The 27820-nt window shown below is 37.8% G+C and overlaps 1 protein-coding gene across 1 annotated transcript in view; it reads right to left on the reverse strand.

Annotated features, from left to right (window-relative positions):
* NLGN1 (neuroligin 1) overlaps positions 1 to 27820 on the reverse strand; it is a 391414-nt gene that overhangs the window by 336004 nt on the left and 27590 nt on the right. Inside the window, exon 2 of the mRNA XM_071566521.1 lies at positions 5096 to 5197. Within this exon, the coding sequence (XP_071422622.1) occupies positions 5096 to 5120 (25 nt within the window). The 5' untranslated portion in view covers positions 5121 to 5197. The remainder of the gene's footprint in view (positions 1 to 5095; positions 5198 to 27820) is intronic.

A 27820-nucleotide genomic window follows, 5' to 3' on the forward strand; every position in this document is an offset into this window, starting at 1 on the left:
TATCTTTAGTTCAAATATACCAAGAGAAGCAAAGCATTTACAATCTTTGGATGCTATCTTTTAATACATAAGTATTCAGTATGTCCAAAACACTGAATGAAACATGACAGGCCACAAGAAAACAGGTAAGTCCCTGTCAGTGAGGAAAGGCAACCAATGCCTGCTCCTGGCAACGTGGTGCTTGGAGTTATCTCAGTCAACTGCTAAAAACAAACAGTGTATCAAGTTGAGAACTTTGCATGTGAACCAGAAGATAGGCACACAATGACTGCTAGTCTTTAGGACAGAAATCTCAAAAATATTTCATACTACCTGAATTCCAGAGTGACTTCTGAGGTCAGGCACAGTCACCCTTCTGCAATGTTTCCCAAGGATGGAGATCATGTGCATTGGGGAAGTGAAGATGCACCACTGACTGCATCAAGTGTGTTGGATGGGCAGAGCCCACCTGTCTCTGACAAACTAGACATTCACACCAAAACAGAATAAATATTCCCTTTCTTCTAGTTTTAAATCCATATAGCAAGGCAGCATGGATAGTGATATAGCCATGAAACTGTATTGCAAATACTTCAGGACATTTTCTACTCAGAACCTGCAGGACTTAAAATAGTTAAACAAGTACAAAAAACAACTGATATTCTCCTCTGAAAGTTGCTGTGTGCCATTGACAGCTGGGATGATTTACAGAAGCCATCAGAAACTTCAGCTTGTTCTTCTCAACAGTTCATTTTTATTCAAGAAAGCCAAGTAAAATGGGTTGCACATTAGGCTCTTTTGCTGTCTTAAATCATGAAATAATTGTGTTGAAATTCATCATGACCTTGTGCTGTATTTCTCTAAACATCTTAGAATTATTCCTCTAAAATAAACAAATCAAAACAACCTGTGCTCCCAAACAAAAAGACTCTAACAAGTTTTCTTTTCCTCTAACAGGGCGAACATTATCACTTATAGTTTGGTAATGACTGCAAATTAAAACATCCAGCAACATTAAGCAAGAGGATACTTGACAGAAATTCCCATCAAGCCCTCCTTGCTAGGTAAAGAGAAGACCTTTGGAAGAAATATGATTGGTGACACATTTCTCAGGTCGAGAGGGGCTTCATATCATGCCCTAACGTATTACTTCAGTGCATCATTTATATGCTTCTCCTCCAGCATCAGTCAGCACTAACGACCCAGGCCTTTCTCATCTTTCACACAGCTCTCATCAGAACTGACTCCTCTCAACATTTTTGTCCCTTTTTGACCAAGGTACCGATTGCCATCTAAAGTCATTATCATCAAAACATGACAGTTACAGAGCTAGCTGTAGAAACACAAGATTAGATTCCCATAAGCAGATTTTTTGTCCTCATCTTTGGTTTCAGCAGGGAGCTGAGCGATGCTGCTTCCAGATTGCAGAGGTCCTCACCTCTCAGGCTGTGCTTCTGGTGCAGCAAGCAGCTGCTCTGAAGCGTCACCAGTATAATTGGCTTGCAGCTATCTTTCCCTTTCAATCCAAAATGCAAGAAAACTTCTTTTTAATGAACTCCATGTGCAAACCCATCATTGCTTTACTCCAGAGAAGTATAAATGGCTTGCACTGCTACTAACACAGGTCTTCGCAGGAAAGGAATTGAGGGGCTTAGTTAGGTCTCTGTTTCTTCTTTCCAGGGCATGAAGACCTGCAGACTATGCCTTTCCAGGAGTGCTTTTGCATCTTCCATGGGATGTCTCCCTAAAAAAAGACATCTTCCTAAATTAAATTCTGTTTCTTCAAAGCATTTCCCTGGTACAAGCTACAGTTATATCACAAAAAATCCACTGGAAGAGTATAAAACTGAAGGGAAATCTTACTAAGTTCTAACTTCAGTCTTGCTGATGCTTCCCAAAGAAGGACACAGCTATTCTTCAGCAATATTTGCCAAGCAAAATGTACTTTGTATTGCCAGTATCTGTCCCATGCTTCAATCCAAAGAGTAATGCCACCATTCTGGTACAACTGACATAATACAGAATAGCTGGTCATTATAAATCACAATGTCCTAATGAAGGATAAAAAGAAAAAGAACATTTATGAGGCACACATATTTTACAGCACATTTACACTGGCATTTTTCAAGAGCTGAAAAGGTAGTTGGGTAGAGGGTGAGAAAGGAGATGTGAAATAAAGAACTGTGTGATGTACTCACAGGATGTCTGTTCTGAGCACAGACAAATTTCTGAAAACTTTTCAAAGGTCATGGTTACTCAAATTACACTGAAAACTTAGAGGGCTTTCCCTTTGCCTTGTTGATCTTAATGTATCTTTCTTCTTTGTCATTTCACGCCATGCCAAAGCCAGTTATTAACTTTCTTAGTCTTGTTCCTACTATTCAAGAAGTATTATATTTATGATGCACTATATTACTGTAATAATTAATAACAATTTACTTCATATTTTCAATTAGTGTGATTGCTGACAGGAAATACAGTGCAGAACAAAATAAAAGAATAATATTAATAATAGAAATATCAACAAGAGATGTAACTCTCCTGAGAGTACAAGGAAGTGGCATCTATTTTAGGAGAACTTGCTGGGGTTTAGTGGTATTTAATCAGCATGGTAGGAAACCTCCTATGAGCGCATGTGAACTTTGATGTCTGAAGAACATTTATTGCCATGTAATTGTTTTATTTCAATTTTCCTGTGCCTTTCTGAAGGCTTAATTTCACTACTACTCCAGATAAAATTCAGTAGTTGAGATCCTTAATTTTACCAACCCCTAAAGGACCATTTAAACCATCAATCTCACCATGACTGGATCCTGGGAGCCCCATGAAAGGGAGGCCTTGGCAATTGACAATCTAGGGGTGAGCATTAAATAATGTAGGAAAATAAATACCCTGTGTTTCCCAGCAGAGCCAGGGTACCCCTGAGCCCTTGCAAGGCTCGGTGTGCCCCTCCAGAGCCTCACCGGGGCATCTCTCTCTCATAAGGAAATGCAGCAGCAGGAATGCTGCCCCTGCTGTTAAACCACCCCTGGCAGCCTCAGACTGTTTTTCATTGCTCTGGGAAAGGCAAAAGCAACAGGCACATCCCCACAAACCCCCACACAGAATAAATCTGCCTGCTTGACCTTCACACCTTTAACAGACAGGGAACCTCCACATCAGTCATCACAATGACAGAAAAATGCAACACAGCACTTAATGCCCTTTTCTAGGCTACAAACATCTTACTTTTCTTTTTTTCTTCCCCTCTTTTTTGTGCTAGGGATTGCTCACACTTACTGCTGGTGAGAGATGAGCAGGTTAATGACAGGACCATAAAATAAAACTCCACTTAAAGTCTGAGTAACTGTAGCAGCAAGTACCAGGATCTTCTGGAAACTTATATGTGTCTGCCAAAATGGTTACATATGTAGCAGGAGCTGAGAGTAAATCCAAGTCTATGGTCTTAAAGAGTAAGCATAATCACTATTTTATCTCCATTTAAGTGATACATTAGGACAGAAGGAACACCACTGCGCTCCTTGCTGCACAAACAGATATTTAACAGTGGTAGCATTTTATGCAAACTACCTATTAAGCTACTAAGAAAGCACCAAAAAAACGTAGCAAAGTAATTAAATAATGGACAAGGCCTGCATTTTATTAAAAGCTTTCCAAACTATAAAAACAATGCCAAAAGGTAGTATAAATTCAGTACTGTTTGAATGGACTCCTGAAGTCCTGTACTCTAATCTACTCTTTATTACTCATCTACAAAACATCTAGCAATTTTTATTACAAGTCCCATCCATTACAGTATTAAACTTAAATTCAATATACACTGCAAGGTCATGATCCTGCTGGTGATGAAAAGCTGTGACTGGTGCATCCTGCTTCATTTAAGGCTTAGATCTCTTGACCTACTAAAAAAATGTATCACACAAAAGGCACGCTCGGATGTCAGAAGTTACAGAATCTGCACGGGAGTGGAAAGTTTACTTAGTACCTCCGAATGCTTTAATTGCAAGCCAGACCTGATTTCTGAAGCCCTTCTGATGTTAGTGTTCTAGAAGAAAACCCCTCTCGTTATCTGATGTCAAAGCTATAGTTAGTCCTTTGGATCACATAACAACAACAAATAACTGTTTAAGCCAAGCTGCATGTGCATCATACCTGCCGCTGGCTACAGTAAATCCAGAATCTTTGGAATCACTTCAATTTTACTCAATATTTGCTAAGTTAAGTTGTACTTTAGCCTTTGTGGTGCTGCACTGACAAACATAACAATTCGAATAATGCTATTTTGCAATAGGTAAATAGCACATTCTGGGCTGAATATGTACTAAGGATGACATCAGAGTGACACAGCCCAGCACGTGACATTACTAAATCATAGAGCACCTTATATTCTTAAGATTCGGAAACAGATAGGTGTTTTCATAGAAAAAAACACATAATTCTTTAAATATTTTCACGCCTTTATCTGGCTCCTCCTTGTTTCATTATGTTTTCCTCTCATCTTATTACATTTTTAGCATCTGAAATTGAGTGATTACTCCATCTCAGAAGCAGTGTGATATCTTAAATTGTTTACATTTTTATTTTGGAATAAGTAGCTAGGATTTGTCACACAAACAACACAAGGTATGTGTTCTTGATGTATTAGGTCCATTAATACTAATTGTAGCACTCCTGTTATCTCACTGGCCTTAGTTTTTTGCCACATACTGTCCATATAAGGACTTCTGTGAGATAGCAAATCAAGACCAGTTACATCACCCACCTGAAGGCAGAAAGTTGCACAAAACCTGTCTACTTATTGCTTAGCAACAGCATAGTATTGCCTTAGTATTCTGATTTGCTGAGGCAGTTCTCTTTCATAGAATAGTAGAATTCTTTAGGTTGGAAAAGAGCTCCAGGATTATCGAGTCCAACCATTCCCCAGGCATTGCCACGTCAAACATTGAGCTGTGTCCCCAAGTGCCACATCTTCATGGCTTTTAAGTGACTCCTTCACTCCAGCAGCCTGTTCCAGTGCTTGCAACCCCATTCAGTGAAGTTTTTCCTGATATCCTGTCTAAACACACACATGTCGGAGCAAATTGAGGCAATTTCCTTTCACTCTGTCACTTGTTACCTGGAAGAAGATGTTGACCCCACATGGCTACAATCGGCTTGCAGGTAGTTATAGAGGCTATAAGGTCCCCCTGAGTCTCCTTATGTCCAGCCTCAGGAATGTCTGAGGATAAATAAAAAAAAATAAAAAAACTCTTTAGGACAATTCTCTTTCCTGTCTTCACACGAAGATGACTTTTTTTTCCTTTTTCCACCCAGAACTCTCCTCATGGGGGTATTGGATTGGGTTAGTAAAAATCCTCCTGCCATCTCCAAAAGTCATGAGATGGAAATCGGTTCTACCTTCATATTTAGGGACATATTTACTGCTAGCTACACAATTTCCCCTGTCTGGTATGAAGAATTACTTTCAAGTCAGTCTCTTGCAGCAAAGTACCTGGTTAGGAATGGTTGGCAGGAATAAAGGTTCCTAATCTGGCTTGATGAACTAATCCAGAATAGACAAAAAAGGAATTAGGCTTCAAGCAAGGACACTGGGATTTGTAAACCACACTGGGAATGCAAGGACACTGTAGCAAAACCACAGCCACTGCTGACTACATTGCTCTCTCTGTGAAAACAATGGTAGAGGCCGTTCCAGAAATTAAAGCAGTGAGTGCATGATAAAGAGTGGAAGACACGTTTTATAAATGGAGACTAAAGAAAAGCATTTTCAAACACTTAGGGACTGCATGTGACACTCCTATTGTTAGGGATGGGAGCTGAGCCAAAGTGGTTATACTTAAAGGGAAAAGACAGTTTGGAACTGTTAAATGGAAATATTTTGTACCAAACGTGTAATTAAATTGTGGAACACTCTTTCATTGTAAAACACTTTGCCTAATAGCTTAGGAGGATGTAAAAAATACTTAGATATTGTAGACATAAGGACACATGCAATAAATCATATCCAATTACTCTAAAATAGTGTATTAGTCCCTATTTGTAGGACAGAAAAATACATCTTCCTGTTCAACATACAGTGTTATCAACCACTGGGGTAAATATTAAAACTGTTCCCTAGAAGTAAATGTCTAAAACTGACAAAGCAAAAGAGAAATTATTAAAACCCTGTTTTTTAATGCTTCAAGGAATGGTGCAACTCTGATCTTGATATGCAAAGCTGAGCTTTACATTCCCAGTAAAAACATATGTTTTCCAAAGACAGACAAGGCAATTGAGTAGAGCACACACGAGTTAATTCACAGTTCATTGATGGAATCCTTGATCTACTGAGGGTAAAATGATTAAATAATTGACCACCTAAGTCACTAACGAGCAAAACCATGTGACTTTCAGAGGGTTTAAAGCTGAGGTGGCATTTCAGGAAGGAGCAAGCTGACTGGTGATGAGCACTGAATTTGCTTTCTAGTCCACAGAAAGAGGTGAGTGGGATAAAAATAACAAAAATCCCTGGGCAATAACTTACAACAATTATTTGGCAGCAACGGAATGTTTTGAAGAGAGCAGAAAAATACAAAGTACAGAAAGGTGGGAGGAGGTTGATTCCTCTTTACAGAAAGAAGGCAAATCTTGCCCTTCTCTCATACCAGCAGTAGCTTAGTGACACCTCATTATTTTGGAAGTTGCTACTACAAACAGCTCTACCTACCAATGAGCTACTGAAGCACCTGCTTCCCCTTTTGCCTTTGTCTCTGCAAAAAAACATCAAACTTAGTGTTAAGTGGAGGGTTTTTGTTTTGTCTTATACCAAAATATTCATTTTCATGGGAAAAAAAACCACTTAGAATAGCATATCTGAAAAAAATAAAAGCCTTAGCAACTAGCAAACTGCAGTAACACAGACTTTCACTGAGCAAGACAGTAGTAGTGTCTCAGGAATTAGAGCTGGTAATATTGCTCTGAAAAGACATCAAAGCTGCTAATTTAACAGTAACTTCAGATTCTTGCTTTCAAATGTTAATTATATTTCACAAAGCAGATTAAAATTATTCTTCTTTGCACTTTGCACATGATACTTTACAAGAGTAAACAGTAAAATTAAAGTAATCACTGAGGAATTTTGGGTACAAATCTCTGAAATCAATCAATGACCTGTCATGAAAGTGCAGCAGACCATAGAGAAGCCCAGATCATTGGTGACAGCACTCTAAATTTCATCTCTCTCCGCTGAAAGACATAACATTGGCCGTAAAAATGAATCATTAAGATTCTCCAGAACCTCAATAGCAAAAAGGAAATTTGAAGTGTGTGAAATAGATGCCAGTGTTATCACAACTCATAGTTCTCACTTGCTAGATTTTATTTTAAATTATCTACCTTACAACCAAACTTCAGATGATTCTGAAAGTTAGGAATAAACTCAGCACTGTTCTGTATTTTGCATGGCCAACAACTTTGGCAAAGTATTCCTAAATGAGAGTAGGCTGCTCACACATCAGGTTGGGAATAATCCATACTCACTTTGTACTAACAAAAAACTCCTCAATTAAATGAAAGACAGTGGTTAATCTGATCCCAACAGTTGTATGAAAATTGTCCTACTATGACTGAACTCTGATTTCAACAAAAAATAAATCTACTTACTATATACGATGCCCTTTATTTATAGTTATCAGAATTTAAAATCACCAAGAATCACCTCACCTGACTATGGTAATTTCAGCTGTAGTTCATATGCAACAAGTATTATTTCATATTTTAAGACAGCAGGAGAGCCTGAAGTGCAACCCACTTTACTTTGGTTTCTTGAATAAAAATTGAGAAGAGATAGCATTTCCTTAAAGGCTCTTGTGGATTTAGAAAGCAAACCATGCCAGCATACCCGAAATATTCATTAGATTTTGTTAAGAAAAAAAGTGGAAAAATAATGGGCTTTACAAAGAGTAGATTTTGGAGAAGTGAGTTTAAGAAAACTGATGTAAATTAAATAGAGTCCAGAAAATCAAGTGTAGTGGAGGAAGGATATTACTGGCTATGCTTGTTCTAATAAAACATCTGCAGGATGTGTCACAAATGAGAACTGAAGCTGCGGTGCAGAAGCAAAGGATGAGGAAAATAGTATCAAGGATAAAATGGCAGCATTAAAAGGTAGAAAGCATCTAGAATACAGGAGGATTATGTAAATTATAACGAGAGCCTAAGGCAATCAAATATACTTGAGAAAGCCAAATTGAAAAATGAGCATCAAATAGAGCAAAGCATCTCAACTAATACCAAAAGATATTTTAAGCATAATTATACACCCAGCAACTGACAGGCAAGAAAGGTGATGGAGTGTAAAGGAGCAGGAATGCTATACAGCAATTATTCCTGTACCTATCTCTAAAACTGAAGAGGGCAGACAGTTGCCTAAGACTCAACACACAGAAATGATGGCAAGGAATTAAAAAAAAAAGGTGATGATACCCAAACTGTCAATTAACTGGATTGTTGTTCTTAAAACTGATAAGAGACCAGAGCCAAACAGTGCTCATCTAAAAGTACTACACGAAGTAAGCACAGAAATTGAAGAAGGTGTAATGAAAATTTATATTTAGTACCATCATTTCAACAGACTGGCATGGGGCCAAGCAGACACACAGCAAGAAATTACCAGTCAGTTCATTTCCCATTAGTTGTCGAGCAAGTCTTAGACAACCATTAAAAGGATCACACTGGGGCTGGGGAGGAGGGGAACAATGAAAATTCAGAGCATAATCAAGGACAGCTAATATTGTTTCAGGTCATGCCTCAGTAACTCAGATTTCATTGAGCCTATTACTGCCTCGCCTGGCAAAGGGGTGCAGTAAATGTCAAAGATGTTAGTTATTTAGATTGTCAGAAAACATTTGATGAAACTCCACATCAAGGAGGAACTTACCGGTGTTATAAACCAACAGACAATAAGCTCTAATGCATCAGCAAGTTCTAAAATCTCATTATTAAACATGCAGTGTCACTGCAGAGTTCAAGGTGTTAGAAACCAATGTAAGAGCACGCAAAGAAAAATCAACACCAGACCAGGTGTGACTAAAGGAAAGGTTATGGATCAGACATGCCTCACGGGGGTGAAGAATTCTGCTGAAGTCACCCTCCAGGGCAATTTAGATCTGGGGTAATTAGAGTTGCATTCTCTTGACAAACGGATCTTATTAGTTACAACCAGGATGCAAAGATGAGAAGAGGACTGAGGATCACAGTGGTCCTGGAGGGAAGGAATTTGGATTGAGTTTTCCACTGGTCCTTCATGACCTGCAAGAATCCGGACCTGCCTTTTTCACGCTGATAGACACATATCTGGACCTCCAGCACTGACCATTGGCACACAAGTTCCTGCCTTGAAGGAAAGTGTGAACTGGTGTTCTTCTTGATGATGGGATGATGGATTTTGCCTGCTCTGCAGGACAAACCATTTTTAGGCTGTATTAAATGAGGACTGTTTGCAGCTTTGAGTGCTGCTGACACCTGTTGGCTCCCTACCCCTTTGTGCTGTTTCTTGCAGTCAACCAGAAAAGGACTTCATCCAGTTACTTAGCAGAAAACCTATTTTCCTCTTCACAAAAAGCTTTTATGCACGACTATCTGAACAATCACCATGATTAAATGTATTTAAATCCCTTTCCTGAGTTTATCAAAGCCCCAAGAAGGCAAACCATGCAGGAGGACTCAGGTGCCTTCCCTCTTGCGCAGAAGCTGCTCCTGGGGCTGCATGCAGAGCCTTTCAGCTGTGCTCTTGCTGTCCCACCAGAGGCAGCTTAAAAGGCAGCGTGGTTTATTCCTTATTCCCTCACCCAGTCTCTATGGCTGCCATTGTGAAGCTGTGGGGTGAGGGACCACGAGCGCCAGCGCGTGAGTCACTGCTCTGCACAAAGGGATGTCAACAGAACAGCAAAACAGGCAAACAAAAAATAAAGTCACGTCCTCCCTCACTGAGCTCCCCACGCAGCGAGAGGCTGTGTGTGACAGGCCCCTCGGCAGCCCTGTGTTCCCTGCCCTCTTGCTCAAACCCTGCACAAGGCAAATCTTCCCAGCTGAGCTGCCTGACGTTTTACAGGGAGCTGGAACAGGGCTACGAGGAGAAGAGGGAGGGAGGGAGGGAGCTGCAGTGTGTACGAGCCACGGGAAGAAGAGGAGCAAGGAGGGAGACACGCTGTGTTGGAGACAGCTGGGAGATCCCGTGCCTTCAGGGGATGGGGATCAAAGGAGATGGGGGCTAAACAAGGGAGCTGGCAAAGAGAACTCCCTCCAGAAAACATTAACAGAGAATGAGAGAAGGAAAAAAATATCCAAAAAGAGAGCCTTGGCTTCAACATCAATATGCATTTACTTAAAACTTGTGTCAGATCCTTAATTCATGCCAGAAAAATTGCAGCATTGCTTTTTCATCCTGCAGGAAGGTGAGAGATTATTTTTCAGGTGTATCTTTACTCTGTGGTCTCCTCCACCAGCAATTTCTGACACACTTGGGCAAGGACTCTACTGCTGAGTAAAACAGCATAGGGCTTCCACAGGTATAGATTATAACTGGTATTTAGGAGTTAATATTTCTATATACAGGTTAATGTGCATTGTACATGCTCCTGCTTATGGATAATGACTAGATGTGACTACCAGTCACACTGAAATACTGGGAAAGGGACTCTGTCTGAAAGGACAGAATTGAGGACAATGGACAGCTATCACTGAAACAGTCCCTAGGGTGGTTGTATTATTATTGAGACACTGTCCTTGAGGGAAAAAAATTGCAAAATATTTACCAAAAAAACTGAGAAACAAGTTAACCTTGAAGGAATCCTCCCTGTTGACAAGGGTGGGAGATGAAAGTAAGACACAACTTCCACTGGGCTCTGTTTATGTAATTGTTTTAATTTCCACTAAGTAAAGTCATTTTCAGAAGCCAAGCCCCTTGCTTCATAGCTTGAAGTTATAATCTGACCTGATGAGAGGTTTTCCTAAACTTGGCTCAACTGCTAAGAAACAGTATGTATAAATTGTAATGAATCAGGTCTGCATTCTCTGTTAAGGTCCTCTGATTTTTTTTATTATTATTTTATTTTTCCTGAAAGGGCAAGTGAATAACTCAAATCCCATGACAGGTTTATTGCAGAAAGAAATGGTTGTATTTGCATCATAAAATTTTTTTCTTGGAATCTAGTAATGTACTATAGAAGAGTATTTAAGTCATTTCTTTGGCTGAATTAAGCAGAGGAGAAAACCATGTTGATTTATACATGGGCAGGTTTTTCCACTTCATTTTATTTAGAATAAAGTCAAGTGAAAAAGGAAGTTAATAAAATAGTGTTAAAACAAAACAACCTCCTCCCACAACACTGCACAAATTCTAAGACTTGCTTTTCCAAGATATACCCTTTTATCACTGAAGTGCTGTGTAATGGATTGCAGTAATAAAATTATTTCAGTGGAATGATCTGTTTTACATAAGAATTCTTAAGCTTTTCTTTGCCTTTTCAAAGAATATATGAAAGCAAATTAGGAATTAGCTGCTAGGTTTAAAATAGTTGAGTGTGTTAGGGAAAATGCAGATGTGTAATCCTGCAAATGTATGATAATTTAACATAAATAATTCTTGAATTAATTAAAGCATTTACAGGTTTGTCTTATGTTCTTTCTGCTTGCTTTTCTTTTTGAAAGCATGACTCAGAATGATCATCCTACACATCCTGGCACATGAAGCCATAGGGGTGGGTTTAGTGCCCACAGCTATTTATAGGCAAAATTTCATATGTTTTAGACCTCCTCAAGTCCCAAAATCTAACACATTTTTTCTTAAGTAGCCCTCATGTCTCCACAGTCTGGTCACCATCCTAAGAGCCAAGTGTTGGATAATCAGAAAAATCTATTCATTTCCAGAGGTCTTTAATTGGCCTTAGATGATCTTAAGAAATGAGGGGCATGTCTCTTCTCACTTTGAGCAGAATGTATGGATTCTGAAGTGCTGTTAGTCCTTGCCAAATTGTGTGTGTGTCAGAGGGGGAGGCAGAAGAGAAGATGGATATTTTTTTATGTTCATAAGATCTGGATGTAATTTTTGACTGTAGAACAAAAGCAGTGCCTCATTCAGCAAGATGACAAAAGGTTATTTGGCACCTGGCATAAAATACACTTCTTGCAAGAACCTGGCATGAACACCAAAGTGATAATGAGTAAAATGTCAACGTCTGTGCAATAAAATCATTGATGCTGAATGTTAAACAATCATAAACAGAATACTAAACCTTCTAAGAACATTATTCCTCTTCTGTGAACAGCCAAAAATTAGTCAAACCTAATCTGACATCTTCCGTCTTATTAAGAAAATAAACAAACCTAATGTCCCAAGACCTTTACCATTACCTTTAATGTTCTAGGACACCAGGTAAGTGTAGGAAACATATACTGCCACTTGTTAATGAATCACATGAGATAAAATGACATCAGTTCAGTTAATGGATCCTGTTCCTTGCCAAATGTATGGCTTTCAATTTAATTATAGTTGAGCTTCATCAATCATACAGCAAAAGAACATGGTGATGAAGACTTGAACTCCAAGATCAGCCCTTAATCAACAGGCATTTGCCTCTTACTCATCTAATACACTTGTCCATAGAAACCATTTGGTAGAGAAAAGGGAGCTGTGGTCTGAAGTTTTATGATTAATAGCTACGTTAGAAGAATTCAGTCCTTGTCCTATATCTATAGCTCCTCATCACAAATACAGATCTAAAATGCAAAGCTTAGGCTTAAACTCAAGAGTTCTTTGATTTTACAATTGCTTTACTCTTGTTACTTAACCAGGTCTCCCTGTGACAGTCCCTTTTGACTCTGTTCCCCCATCTGTAGTAAAAGTGACTGGTACGATTCAAAATCTTTCATGGGGTTGCAACAATTAACCTTTAGAACATATTTGGTAAACGAAGAGCTCCTGAGATGAATGCAAAATGTTCCATTCCCATCATCAGTCTAGGTTAGTGCTTCATAAAGAAAATCTCCTAATTCTGAAACATTCTTATTTCTATGTAAAAATCACTGGCAGAAAAATTTGGTTTGTGTGAGAGATTTCTTAAAAAGCAAAGTTTGATAATCTGTGTGTTATAACCTAAATACACAAAATATCTCCCAGCAATTTATTGATTCTAATATTGTATCATGGGGAGGAGAGGTTATCCTTAGATAAAGACTACCCTCTTTCCTAGAAACCTCCTCTCTGTTTCAGCAGTGGTCAGAACAGCCGTGGTCTTCAAAGCTCTCTGAGCAGGCAAAAACTCAGGATGGAAAATGTTGTTCATGCAAGTTTTCTTCATTAATTATGTGCATCCACAGAAATCTACACATTGCCAGCATACAGGTAAAGCAAAAGCACAATCCTGTTAAATACTCAGCCAACATTTCTACTGACCACAGGTACTTGCTCAAGCAAGCATGGAATTCACTGCAGGAATATTCCAACATACAGCCACTTTCAGAAAAATGGTTTTCTTAGCAGTAGGTCTTTCGCTATTACTTCTCTTCTTGCATGTAATTAAAAGCACATTGTCTTGATTTTTAATAATTATCTGCTAAGTTGAGAAGTGTCCACTTCTTCACAGTTCAACTGTGGGGAAAAATTAGTGAGAAGAGTGTTTTTGTTTTCAAAAGATATTTGTATTAAACCAGCATGTAACAACAACAAAAATGTTCTCTTTCATAAAGGCAATTACTAGGTCATTATGCATTTCTGAAGAAACAGTCATCAACTGGGAGCTAAAAAAGGTTTAAACAAGCAACACTTGTGGATGTCACTTCTGCAAAACTTCATACCAAAGCAACTGTATGGTATCTACAACACTAATTAGTACCTAACATGAATACCATGAATTCAAAAGCATTAATTAATCCTCACTATTTTTCCTGAAGAGTAAGGGATGTTAGTTCCTACACAGTAAGAGAAACTAAGATTTAAAAGCTGTGATGAGACTGCCTGATGACGGACAGGTCTGAGAAGGTCAAAGCATGCTGTGTTCTCAGACCATCTCTTCTAACACCCAACCTGCTGGCAAATGTACAACCACATACCAGTTGCCTCCAAATCTCAATCTGTAAAACACAAGAGATCAGCACTGGTCATCTGGGCTTTGCTGCCTGACCCCATTTTGCAGGAATATTACCAAAACCTCCATCCTTCCCATCTGCCAAGCCACAGGGGTGGCTGGAGCCCAACCCTCAGCATGTGCTTGTGTCCAAACAATCTGAATGAAAGGTAAATTTGGGTTGAGCACAGACCTATTCAGGAATAAATGAGTACCCAAAATCACAGGTTAAAAAAAAAAAAAAAAAAACAACCAAAATAACAGTATCACAGTTAGAAATTACACTTTAAGGATTCAGAGTGACTGCACTGCATAATCTTGTGCTTAATGAAACAGTGATGATCATTAGTGAGCAATGATTGATCAAACCTCAGATAACTTTCTTTTATGCAGCCTTAATATGTTTAGACCAGGCAGGACACACTGAAATTTATTCAAAAAAATTATTGTTTTAATCACTAAACCATGTCTGTCTCTGGAATACTGACACATTCAAGACAGGGGGAAGAAAACCAACAAGCATAATGTAGCTGCACAAGATCAAAGGAAAGCAAGAGTGCAATTAATTTCATCCATTTTTAGAAGTAATTGTCTTTGCACCTTATCCAAAATTTAATGAGCATTACTTCTCTAGCATGGAAAAAAGCTTTGTTCTTTTGACTTAATTGATTTGTAAACACAGTAGGAGAAGAGTATCTGAAGTTCAGTAACCTTGATAGCGGAAAGAAATGGAGCATTCAATGGGTGTAACGTACAAGGTTTCTGCAAAGCCTGGAAATGTAACTAGGAAATTCACTTCCTGTTCACTGAAACTCACAGGCAGTATACATGTGTCTCACAATTTCAGTTATGTTCCTTAAATAATCCCTCTTTATAATTATTATTTAAAATTTTGTATTCCCTCCTTTTGACAGGTCTTCATTCTCCAGGATTTTACAGCATAGAGTGGTTTCTAGTAGTAGAGAAACAATGAAGAATTAATGATTAAAAAAAATTCCCACAGAACAGAAGACTAGTATCTTTTGGATAACAGAAAACCAAGACTAGCCAGAATTATATACATTACATCACAGAGGACTAGTTTGAATGTGGTCAAAGGATTATGGGTTCAATGCACGAGAAACACAAAGCCAAGGCAGCAGAGGAGAGAAAGGAAAAGCTGTGGCTGCTGTCTAGGATTAAGAAGCAAATTATTTTCAGTTAATATTTTAAGCCTGGAAGAAGCCAGGTTTACATTTCATTTTTGCCCCTTAAGGAAAGATTTAGCTTGGTATTGTTCAGAATGTAAATTCTAGTTACAGTCTAATGAGATTCCTACAAAGTATTCTATTAATGCTAAAGGCTCTGTTCTAAGATTGTACTTACATATGTTGCTTATCCTTTTCTCATCAGGGCTCTTTTATGCTCCTGGATGAGTTTCTCAGCTGGATCATTATAAAGTACACAAATTATGGGACTGCATACCTGTGCTTCTAGGAGATTAATTCACATGTTCTACCACCCCCCACCTGGACTCTGTGGCCATACAGAAACACCTTCATAAGCCAACACACAAATCCACTTCAGATAAATCACAGACTCAAATATAAAATGTAGACATGGTATCATGTAAAATATTGTTATAAATATCACCTCCTTGCCTCCACTAAAATCTGCAACATAAAAGACAGCTGATCTCTTGGAATAGTTTACAGAAAGGCCAGGGAATAGCATAACCATCTCATCTCTGCAGAGTTTTCAGCCAAGAGAGGTGCTGTGATACAAGACTTCAAAATGAGCCTCCTGTCCCTGGAGAGAAGTTACCATTACAACATGCAATGCTTCATTACCATGTGTATCACTGTAATGAGAAGGTACTTATATTACTGAACTTGCATTACACAGAATTATCTATGCACCATGTAGATGTGGATTGGAGGATCAGACTGGACACACGCAGAATTTAGGTATCTATTCCTTTTCCCAATTCACTTTTACCATTATTTGTACCTCAAGCAGAAGTAAAAATCAATTTTGAATCACGGCTACTTAATTTAGACTACAAGCATTTCTCTCTTAAAAATTACCACATTTAAATTTCTATGCAATACTATGATTAGCAATGCTAAAATATAATGTTAAAATATAAATGTCTGATAACCTATTAAAATCCTTTAAATGTTCATTTAAAAACTATACTGAACCAGTAGTGCCTCACAAATCTTAATGAGCTGAAGAATATCTTCTCATTCAGATTAATTCCTTGAATGTTGGAAAAATGGCTATGAACTGAAAAGCCAGCAGGCTTCTTCTTTCTTGTCTGTGACAAGAAACTAGGAGGAAAAATATGTCATCTATTAATTCAAAACTTTGGAAGAAGCAATTCCAGAATATCAAACAGTTAGGGAGAGTTCCCACTGTACTCATTAGGTGTTCAACCTTTGCAGAATTCATTTCCTACCCATTTAGTCTAATTTGGCTCTTCTGACAACTGTACTATGTGTGCATGGCCATTTTTGAATATCAAAATGTCATGGAAATTCTGTCAAATGATGACCAAAAAACCCCTAATTACAATAAAAACTAACTGAAATTTCCTTTTTTACTAAGAGGTTTGTAATCCAAAAAAATTTTGGGAAATCTTACTTTTATATGTTCTTTATGCATCTCAGCACTCTTAGGATAGTTTCATGCAACTAATTAAAATTTTATCTTATACATTATCACCCAAACTAAATTTCTATTCACACATGGCATGATACAACTAAAGTGAGAAGTTAATCTACTGAATTAAGTTACATTAGTCATCATTTTTAACACCTTTAAATTAAAATAATATAAATTGTGTTAAGACTGTAAAATTAATATTCTGAGTAATTGTATATTAAATTACATACAGATAGAAGAATATGAATGCATGGTACTTATTTCTACTTAAGCAAAATTCACTTCCTTACAGAAGAAAATATATGGGGTTTGAAAATCCCCTTTTTTGTTATTCTAATTATTGGCAAGTCTTTCTATAAAAAAAGAATAAATTATTACAAATTAATATTTTTTGCCTATTATTTCCAACTTAAACACAGGGTTTAAAATCACTTTCATTTAAATAGGTCTTTTGCATTTGTCAACCAGTGGAAAACCTACCTATAATTTCATCCCTGGGATATTGCATATTCTGTCATGACAGTAAATCTGAAAGCTTTGAGAAGCACCTTTTTGCAAATGGGTATTTGGAACATGATTAAAGTACCTAAGTACTGAATAATCCTGTCATTTTCATAAGATGCACTTCTTCTTCCCAAAAGAGGTGTTCCTGGAGCTTTCCAGGGTGTGTGACCTGCGTCCAAACAGCCACAAGGTCTGCCAGTTCATTATGGAATTCACGATGTAGGTGTGGCGCGGGATCTCATCCTGCTGCTCCTAAACTGTGATGACTTTTGGACCTCTCTCTTCCTGATCTGTTGGCCAAACTGACTCCTTTGACATCAGTGTCTTCCAAAATGGAAAGAGCACAACGAATCTGCTGAGGAAGCTGCTGCCAAGCATTGAAACCTGGACTAAGACTGGGGGTGAGCCACCCTGTGCCCTCCCAGAGCAGCTCACGTTTGGATCTGCTCAGGGGAGCAAACCTGCAGGGCTGGAAGGGGAAAGCATCAGCCACACACTTGGACTTGGAAGGGGAAAAAACATCTCTAGGATCAAGCCATATAAATACTTCATGTAATCATTTCATCTGTGCATCTGCAATCTCATCTTACAGCCAGCATGTTTAATCAACAGATTTTTGTTCTGTCCTCTTCATTCATCAGAGGAGAATTGAGTATTGGCATGTTGGCTTAGCACATATACATCCTGGCTGGTTAAAGGAGAGCAGTTCTGGTGTGCTAACCCAAAATCCACAGCATTTTTACTGCCCCAGTGATGTTCTGTGCACACAGTTATTAGGCTAAAAGAATTTTAAAACTATTAAATTAGCAAATTTTCCAAATTAAGTTGGCCCTTAGGTTCCCTAACACAGTACAGGAGACAAACTGGCAAGAGAAATGGGGAGAAGATACAGAAAAACTGAGCCCCTGAACACAACTATTCCCCCAAGAACTTAGTACTCATTTGCCCAAAAATCAAAGGTAATTAATATATTCCCTCTAAATTTTCTCTAAATATATTTATTTTCCAGATACATTTGATTTTTTCATGCAATTTTGTGCCTCACTACAATTTTTACTGTGTTTCATGTGGTCAAAAATAGATTAAAAAACTGCTGTCTTCTGTATTTTAAAGATATAAGAAAACTGTATATCAGAAAAAAAAATCCACCTAACAGTGAGGTCTAATATACTGTGAAATAATCTTCCAAGGAAATGGTAGACTTAAAATGAAACTGGGAAAAGAAGAGGGATGGTCCTGGAAGAGATATACAAGATGAATTAGGTCATCTTTTTTATCTCTATATTCAAGTAAAATATCAGTGAGAATATAAAATCCAATAATTCTGCACACAAATGTCATGTCATATGCAATATAATGCTTTAATCTTATTATGTCAAAATTTAATTGCAGTTTTTCAGGGAAATTGAGGGAGGGAGAGCCCTCGGTGTACATACAGATTAGATCCAGTCTCCACTCAAACAAAGCAGCAAATAAATAGGCCATTCAGGTCTCAGTTTAACAACCCACATTAAAAGATAGGCATGTTTTCACTTGGAAACTCCAAAGAGTGAGTCTGGCTTTTTAAATGCAAAAAAGATGTCCCTGGTTATCACTACAGATGAAATAAAATAACAGCTGAAATTAATACTTGGGAAATAGAAGGTTTTATTTCTGTTTCTCTGCAAGGCAATTTTCATTTCATACATATCCAATTAATATGCTCCATTTCCAGTATGTGGATAAGTTGTTCTACTGTAGCTGAAATTTTCTTCCAGCTGCACTTTTACTAAAGGAAAGAAACTTCCAGTAAATAAGTGGGCAGACTGGCACCAATAAAAATTGCCATCATTTCATTCACATCATTGCAGTAAAAACAGACTAGAGTAGCTGAGGATGAGCCCCATAAACTCGTGTTCAAAACTCAGCAGAAGGAAAGGAACAGTCCCAACATTTGGCTGCTTTATCTGCATTAATGGAAAACCTCAGCTCAGGTACTGTCAGCTGCTTTGAGTTCACAATGTTTCCAGACTAAAGGACTTCAGCTGATTTTCAAGCACTATTGCAATAAGCAAGACATACAATAAAACTAGCAAATTTTGCTTTTCATGCTTGTAATCATGATCTTTCTTTTTTTTTTTTTTCCTGTGGAGGAAGGCAGCAGGATGCCCCACAGCACCAGCCCAAGCTGGAGTACCCAAGATATCTATACACGTCTCAGGGCCCTGACAGTGTGAAGTAGCCTTACTTCAGACACTTAAAATATTTTCGCTCACTTGGGCTCCCCAGAAAGACATGAGGATGTCTGGAAGCCATTTCTCAAGTGCTGCAAGGCAGCCCAAGTTTTCCTTTAAGGTTTTTGTGACTTGAATGGTTCACTGACATAGCAAATGCTAAGGCACCATATAGAGCATATTTGGCCCTACAGGGAAGGAAAACCAGACAGGTTGCATATCAACTTTCTGTTCAGTGACCTCTTTCAGTTTTGCTGTTTCTTGTGCTCCTCTGAGACTAATCCATCTACCTTTCTGGCAAGTTGTGTGAATTTTTAAATGGTTTTCTTTACTTTTCCACACCCACAGTCTGCCTATCTGCAGAAAATGAGAAATGTTCCCCACAGTACATCAAACTCCAAGGATATAAATGCTCACAATGTAATGATATAATTATATGAATAGCAAATCTGACTTTTACCATCTCTTTCTCATTACCTTCCTACAGACAGATAATAGATTTATGCCACAGAACATGCAACATAGGTCTCAGAAGTTTAAAAATAACTTAAGTTAACATTTAATAAGAATAATTTAGTAGAACAGCCTAATAAGTGCTCACTCTGAAAAATGTACTGTGCATGCACTGCTATGGGATACATTTTTATTTCTTCGAGCAAATGGAATACCAATCTCCTTTACTGCAGATAACAGAAGATAACAGTACAACTGGAATCAGACAGTCATCTGAACATTTCCAGAAAAAGACTTGTGGCTGAAACCTACACCTAGCTGGTTATTTCAGCCAGAACACAGCACTTGTCAGAAATCTCATAGCACAGTCATTCAAATATGACAGCACTGCATTTCAAGAAGATTGCAAGAGGTCAAAACATTATCTACTGGACTTTTGAAGGCTATTTATTTAATACAAATACCATGGAAATAGCTTTCTGAAGTGCCAACAGGATTGTGAAAAAACATGTCAAATCAACTGAAATACATAAAATGTACAAATTCAGAAACCACAGGTTAATAGAGCTGGTTATCCAAATAAGACATGTATGGCTAAGGCCATTTCTTAACAATTACAATTGCCTAAAACTTCTTTCTAAAGAGAGAAGCCAAGATGTGTTGATGCTCCCTTTTGGAAGGGAGCAACAATTCAAAATTCAATTTGAAACTCAGTTGAGAACAGACCTAGAATGCATATCTCTATTGGGAAGTAGTACGGACAGAGAATCCAGTGCATGCTGAAGTTAGATGATTTGTTTCAGGTTTCACTTTAGTTTCTATTGAAAGCAGAGAAAAGCTGGAATAATTTTTAGTATAGCTGACAACTATTTGCAACCCATCAGCAAGTTAGAGTCCTGGTTTAGAACGAATTAAAAGCTGCCTCTTGAAAGCTGAATGCCACAAAACATAATATTCATGGTATGCATATGCATTCAATTGCTTCAATTAAACAATTAAACTTGAAAAAAAAAAGGCTGTTTAAAAAACTGTTTCAGGTATTCAAGCTATTATTCATGAAAACACAGCACTTCCAAGCATTGTGGCTTATCAAGTATAAACCAGAATCCCACATTTTAAATTAAATGATCTGTAAAAGTTGCTATCTTTGTGAACATGAGATATTAAACTATTTCAGAAAGGAATGTGTGAATCAATTAGATTCAGCAAAATAGGTTCTCAGTATCTGAATTTGCGGATGCTCCGAGACACCGTGTCAGAGAACAGTGCTGACTCCAACATTTTCCTAAACAAAGCACTCAACAGACACCGTCCCTGCTATGAGATACACAACTTCATTTATACCTAAATGCCACAAACCCAAGGATATTTAGATTAATTAGCTATGCTGCCTACAAACACCTCTTAAGAAAAGATTGTATGTCCAAAACCATATTTTTGTAAGTAAGTTTAAGATAAAATTGTTTCCTACACATTTTCCCAAAGGAAAGCTTAGCTTTCATAAATTGTTATATTGTTAAAAAGGTCTCAAATAAACCAAATTATAATATCTCATGCTGCTCATCCTTTGGCTTCTATCCCAGCACAGGGTCATTGCTCTGTACTGGCAACACAGTGGGATAATAAAACTGTCTGGAGATACTAAAATTCTTATTGTACAACAAGCAACTATGTAGGACTTCTTTTTTTTTTTTTAAGAATAAATTGACTTGAATTTACTGATGGAAGATTCCAGGGATTAAGTCCTCATCTACAACAAACAGCACAAAGGTGTCAAAGGATACAGTATTATCACAGTTCATACTAAGTGATCTGGTTATAATTATAAAGCTACTCTGGCTCTTGGAGGAAAAACTCACAGTCACATCATGTCTGTGTATTAGTCATGTATATTTGTTTGGGTGAAAAAAGATGGCAACTAATAGTTTTAATTGAGTATATGAGATGGACAAACATGCAGAATTTTGGAAGCTGCATTCAGGTGTTCATAATTTTTATACTGTTTTCATACTCCTCAAAGAAGTATCCTCCTCCTCATCTCATGTATCTGAGATATTGGAATACTACATTTTGCAGATAATAAAAATATTCCAATACAGAGCATGGACAATGTAGTGCAGTACTGACAAAGTGGTATTATAAGTTGTTAAAAATTTATGTATTTTACCCTACCACCAAAAGAATAAGCCAAAAATCTTGCTCCACAAGAAGCAGGGCCATTGCCTTTGCTCTGTTGCCTGTAAATAGCTGTAAAGTGTGGAGAAATGGCCTCCCACTGCCAGAAAACTGCATCACACTTTCTGAGGCTTTCCAAGCTGCTGGGCCACACATTGCAATGGTCCTTGATGGAAACATCTGTGGACATGGCCTGGTCAGTAGCTCAGAGGGTCAGGACTTCAGTGTGATGTGAAGATATAAACACAGTTCACAAAGAGAAGAAAAAGGGCTGCTCTGTGCTCCATGATGAGGGCAGCCATCCTAGTGCACACTGCTTGTTCTCCCCAGCTTGAGGGTATTATCCTTTTCCAAATGAGCTCCATGGTCTATTGAGCACTTGTAAATGAAGGAGATATATACATGTATTATCTGTGTTGACACAAATCTATTATGAATAAGTATAAGGTACAATCACTCATAATCTGTTTATGGTGTTAGGGAAAAGAAACAGCGTAGAAGCAGCAGCTCACTCTTCCTTAGGGAAATCTCCCAGGCAATAAACCTATTACTAATATTTTTTTAATTTGGTGGGGCTTTGTGAGCAGCTACGTAACCTTAAGTCCTGCTTGTGTTGAAGTTTCCCTGACACAGTAATGGCATTATGTTAGGAAGCAGCGCAATCAAATGCTCTAAAAGCAATTAACTCAAGTGTGCTGTGGGCCCATGCTGTTAGACACAGACACAAGGTCAGCCTTCACAAGATTTTTATTTCACCATGGACTATTTATTTTAGTCCATGGTGAAAGAGCAAACAGAAGCATGGCTGCTATAATCCATCCCCCTGATTTTGTGCATGACCTGAGGGGCCCAGCACAAGGACAGTGATGGCCCCCCAATGTCTTAACACAGGAAACTTATAGTTCTTCTCACATCATCCATACCACTTTCACCATGTCAGTGCCCCTTAGCTGATGATACACCACAAAAGAAACTCTTCAGATCCAGGACATGCAATCCTGCCAGTCACAAAGACTGTACCAGAAGTAAACTGGCCTAACAAGGAGAGGAGGAGAAAAAGAGGAACAGAAACAAGGCTTGCACAGATTCAGAACAAAGAAGGGAAGATGTCTTCCCACTTTTGCAAGGGAAAGGAGGATGCACTCCCTTCTGCACTCTCTTTAATTAAACCATGAGACACAATCATTATACTAAGCACATACTCTCAAAAGTAATCAGCTGTATATAAAAGTCATCCTATTGCCATTGACACCCATCAGACTGGGATACTGGGCTAGATTTGCTATAGGGAAAGGAAGGATTCAAGTCCTTTTAACTGCCTGATGCAAACTGCAAGATGAATTTTCAGATAGTATATATTAATACTGCTTTCACACAGAGAAGAGGGTTTGCATGCAAGAAGAACTTGCTTCACATGGCATTTTAGGGGATGTTATCTTCTGACATTTAACATTTGCTTCTTAATGGCTGCTGTAATAATCAAACAAAACCAACAGGTCAAGTAACTTACCCAAATAATATCAGAGCAGATCCTCTGCTTTCTACATTCATAAAAGCTGCTCTGCTGGAGGCAATCATTTGTCATGATGGAAAGAATTAATTAACTGTGACCAATTAACATTTCATCATTAAAATTATGCAAACTCAATATCAAAATAAGAGATTATCTGATGATCCTGAACTCTACAGTTCCAAACTCAAGAACATGGATGGTGTCTCTGATTGGCAAGAGATGTTCTCAAGCCCTGAGGGATTTAGTAGAGGTTAATGGATATGGTGCTGACGAGTTAGAAAGATAGAGCAGTAAGAGAGGAAATCTTGGATTTCAGCAAGTGATGCCCATAACCAAAAATCAAATAATCATCCCATGACCTCGCTATAGCCACTTCAGAGAAGTTGGGAAAATCCTGTTGTCATAATATGTACCATATTTTGCTGTACAGACAGTATTTTTTTATATCTTCAAAGCACTTTAAAGTCCTTAATAAAGGCTCATCAACAAATATTAGATGGATGAGAATGCAGGGGGATGGGGGCAGGGGGGCAGAAAAGAAAAATCTACTGTATTTTCCTACTGAAGGGCCACAGAAGAAAATGTGGATATGTAGTCATGGAGAATCAGGAACAATGAGAACAAACATAAAACTACATAAAGTTTTTACATTATTATGAAACATGGAATAGCATCCCAAAAAATTTGAACTTCTGTAAGTTGGTAGAGCATTCCCAAACAGCATGGCCATGTATTCAGTAGTGATCCAAAATAAGAAAAAGTCACACTGCTTTTAAACTCTATGTTTTCATTTTTTGGGGCTATTTCATATAAATATTGACTTGTCACATTCTCTTTGTAAGGTAGAAAAAAAAAAAGAAGGAATGAGCTTAAATTGTTGGAGACCAAGAGGCTGCCAAGTTTTTAAAACATAATAATTCAAGGATACCACTAGAAAGTTATTTCTTTTTTTAAATTAAATAATAATACAGGCATATTCTTATAGTAATTTATCACAGTTGTTTAATAAAATGAAGAAAAAATAGATTCTGTAATAAAATATAAACTGAAGAATGAAAAGGAAATTCATTATTTACTCATTTCTGTTGCCATAGTCTCTGTTTATCCCTAGAAGTAGAGCTTCTGTTGCCAGCCAACTTAAGGAAAGCTCAGCTATTTTATCCCTTGTATAAATAATAAATTATAATGATGGCTACATGACAGTACAGACAAATTATAGGGTTTTCTACACTGGCAAAGTGAATGATTTTTTTTTAATTTTTTAGGAGTTTTTATATGAATTGGGGGGAAAATAGGAGTGAACAATTGTCAAGTTATCTTGTTAAAATTGCACATCAAAAAGGACAAATGTTTGATTTCTGTAATGTGTAAGGTCACAACTTACTGTGACTAAGAACTACCACGTTTCAAAGGCTGTTTTAACCAGTAAATCTTGTGTCATGTTTGCATCCAGCTACAATTTTGAATTTGATCGTGTTTATGTGATCTTTAATGCTTTAAAATTCATGCTGACACCGTAATCATACACAAGGCACTGTGCAGCTACAAGTGCTTTGTGCTTTATGCTTTATTAGCTTCATTTATCTTATGTAAACTCTGCTTCATTGACCAATATTGTGTAGAGCTCCATCTGGCATGGATGCACCACTCAAGCTACCTGGGTATTATTCATTAGTATATTGTGCACCATTTCCAACTATGCACACATAAAAATTTCAGAATCCACCCAAAGGGTCTGTGTGCTCTGGCTTTACGATACCCAGCAGGCATTTTGCTTTGCTTTGCAAAAAATAACTCACTTTTTAATTGGAGGGCAGGTAATCCAAGTAAGAAGGGAAGTTTCCACCTAACGTGTGGCTACACCGAATTTCAAAACAATCTAAAGATTATTAAAAGCAAATTTCATTCAGCCGAACACATTCATGCCTCTGGCACACCTTCTTGCCAAAGAAGATTCTCATAAAAAGATAACCAAATATTTAACATGTATTATATTCAGTGACACTGTCTTTCCTACAGTTACTGGGTCAACATGTGCTACCAAGGGTGACAAGACACACTGCTTGATGGACTGTGGTATTTCCATGGTAAAAGCACATGCTTAAAAGCCTGGATACAGAAACTCACCCAAACTTGTTAAGACTTCTGATTTGTAGTACAATTCCCTTTAATTAGGGAAGATACCTTTATTTTTTGCATTACAGTACACATCTTCATGCCTTTAAAAAAAGTTGAGGATGAATACTATTGCTTATCAAAGCACCAAACTGATAATTTTGGTGAGAGCCTGGTATTGTAAGCCAACACCTGCCTACATTTGCAGCCAAGAATGGTCTATCCATTGGAACTGCACTCAAGAGTTGAATTGCATTGCAGAGATAAAACAAATAATAATTTGATACTCGTTTTGGAGATGATTTTCCAGGCTTCTTGTTATTCCATGCCCTGATTAGATGAAGTCCAGTACTGGATGCTCCCTTTCAAGCTGGGCCTGTATTTAGGAAGAGTTGCAAACTGTTTGCTATTTCTGTGGTAAAGATAGAAAAAAAAACCCCACCTTCTATTTTTATACTAAAGGGGGTTTTTCTCTCTCTAATTCCATTTCCTCCTTCCCCCAAAAAAACAAATAGGAAAAAAAACCCCCAAAACTAAGCAACAGAAATACAAGGGTGAATTTTTCGTAAGATTAAGCTGCAGTAACACAACAGCCTGGACAGGGTCTGTGTAGGTGAAAAAAGATACCCATTTTTTAAATGTTATAATACAGTAAGTTCCTTTTATCTTCACTATTCCACATCTCCCCAGTAATGCCGGAGTCTCAGGGGACTGGATTCTCTCACCCTTCACCGTGTAACAACTGCTTTGCATCAAACTGCAGATACTTTCAGAACATTATTTATCCACATGGGAACAACCTTTCAATGGTGACAGGATCAAGATCAAAGTAAAAGTGCTCACTAAACCAGTAAGCACTGCTAGTAAATAACAACTTGTCAATGCCTAAGAATATAGATCTAAGTAACAGCCATGCAGAATGCATCTTGGCCAAATGCAACACCATCATGATCACCCTTAGAGCTTCATTTGCAGACATAGATAGATATATATACACATACACACACATACACAATAACCTTAAATAAGGAAGAACATTACATATGATATTGAAGAATGAGCTGGAATGTGATCTCAGCTTTGAAATACTACCAAAGGTATTAAGGATGATCAACATGGTGTGCTTCACACCACAAAGGAGTTCAGAAGTGGCTAGAGGGGTGGCAAGGTATGAGTGTCACATGCAGATTACAAAATAATGTCATCTTAGGTGCTTCAGGATGGATAAGTTGCAAAGGCTTTGTTTCACTTTCTTTGTGTCAATTACTTTCTGTCACAAAGGTTGAGTTCCCCTGACCTAACATTGTCCCCACTCCTTTGTCACAAAGAAGCCAATGACTCAGATGATTCGTGGGCTAAAATAAGGAACAGCAACTCTGAGAGCATCAATATACCTAGACAGAAACACATGGCTGTGCACTAAATGGTGGACCGATCAGGCAAAGTGATTATGAAAACCAAAACTCCACAGACAACGATGCCTGACAGTGAGAGACCTGAAACTCTTATTCTTCTGAGGAGCTACTGCCTGGAGTGCGTTGACCTCATCATTCCCACCAGTGACATGATGTAAACCCCACCAGACTGGCCGTATGCTCTCCCTCTCCCAAATTACTGTGTAGATATAGCTCCCTAGGGAGTGCTGTTCTTTGACTACAAGATTGTATTCCTTCAGCCTAAATTTATGCTGTATGGTTTTATTTTCATAGTGCTACACTGCATAACTTATGAGTTGCAGATTGGTGTAAGAAAGACAAGACTTTATTTAAGAAAAAGGAAATTATGTGAAAATATCAACCGATATATAATGGGTATTTAGTCATTTTGTGAGGATTAAGCATGTGTATCTCTCTGCATGCCTGCTATAAAAATGCTTTAAGTTTTTTAGATGGCATAATTTTTATGCTATGAGTGCTAATCATCTTTTAATATGGAAAACTGGAATTATTAATAAAGTTCAACACATTACACAAGATCTTGTTTTGGCAAGACAACTTGCTTTCTGTTTATTCTCATCTAGATGTTTAATGAAGTGCCTGCCATATCACACAAGTAAATGGGTTAAATGAATCAAACACAACATTTTGACTAATGAGAAGAATTTACAGAAAACTTATGTA

The sequence above is a fragment of the Pithys albifrons genome, chromosome 11 (assembly GCF_047495875.1).
Source record: "Pithys albifrons albifrons isolate INPA30051 chromosome 11, PitAlb_v1, whole genome shotgun sequence".
Lineage (NCBI taxonomy): Eukaryota > Metazoa > Chordata > Aves > Passeriformes > Thamnophilidae > Pithys > Pithys albifrons.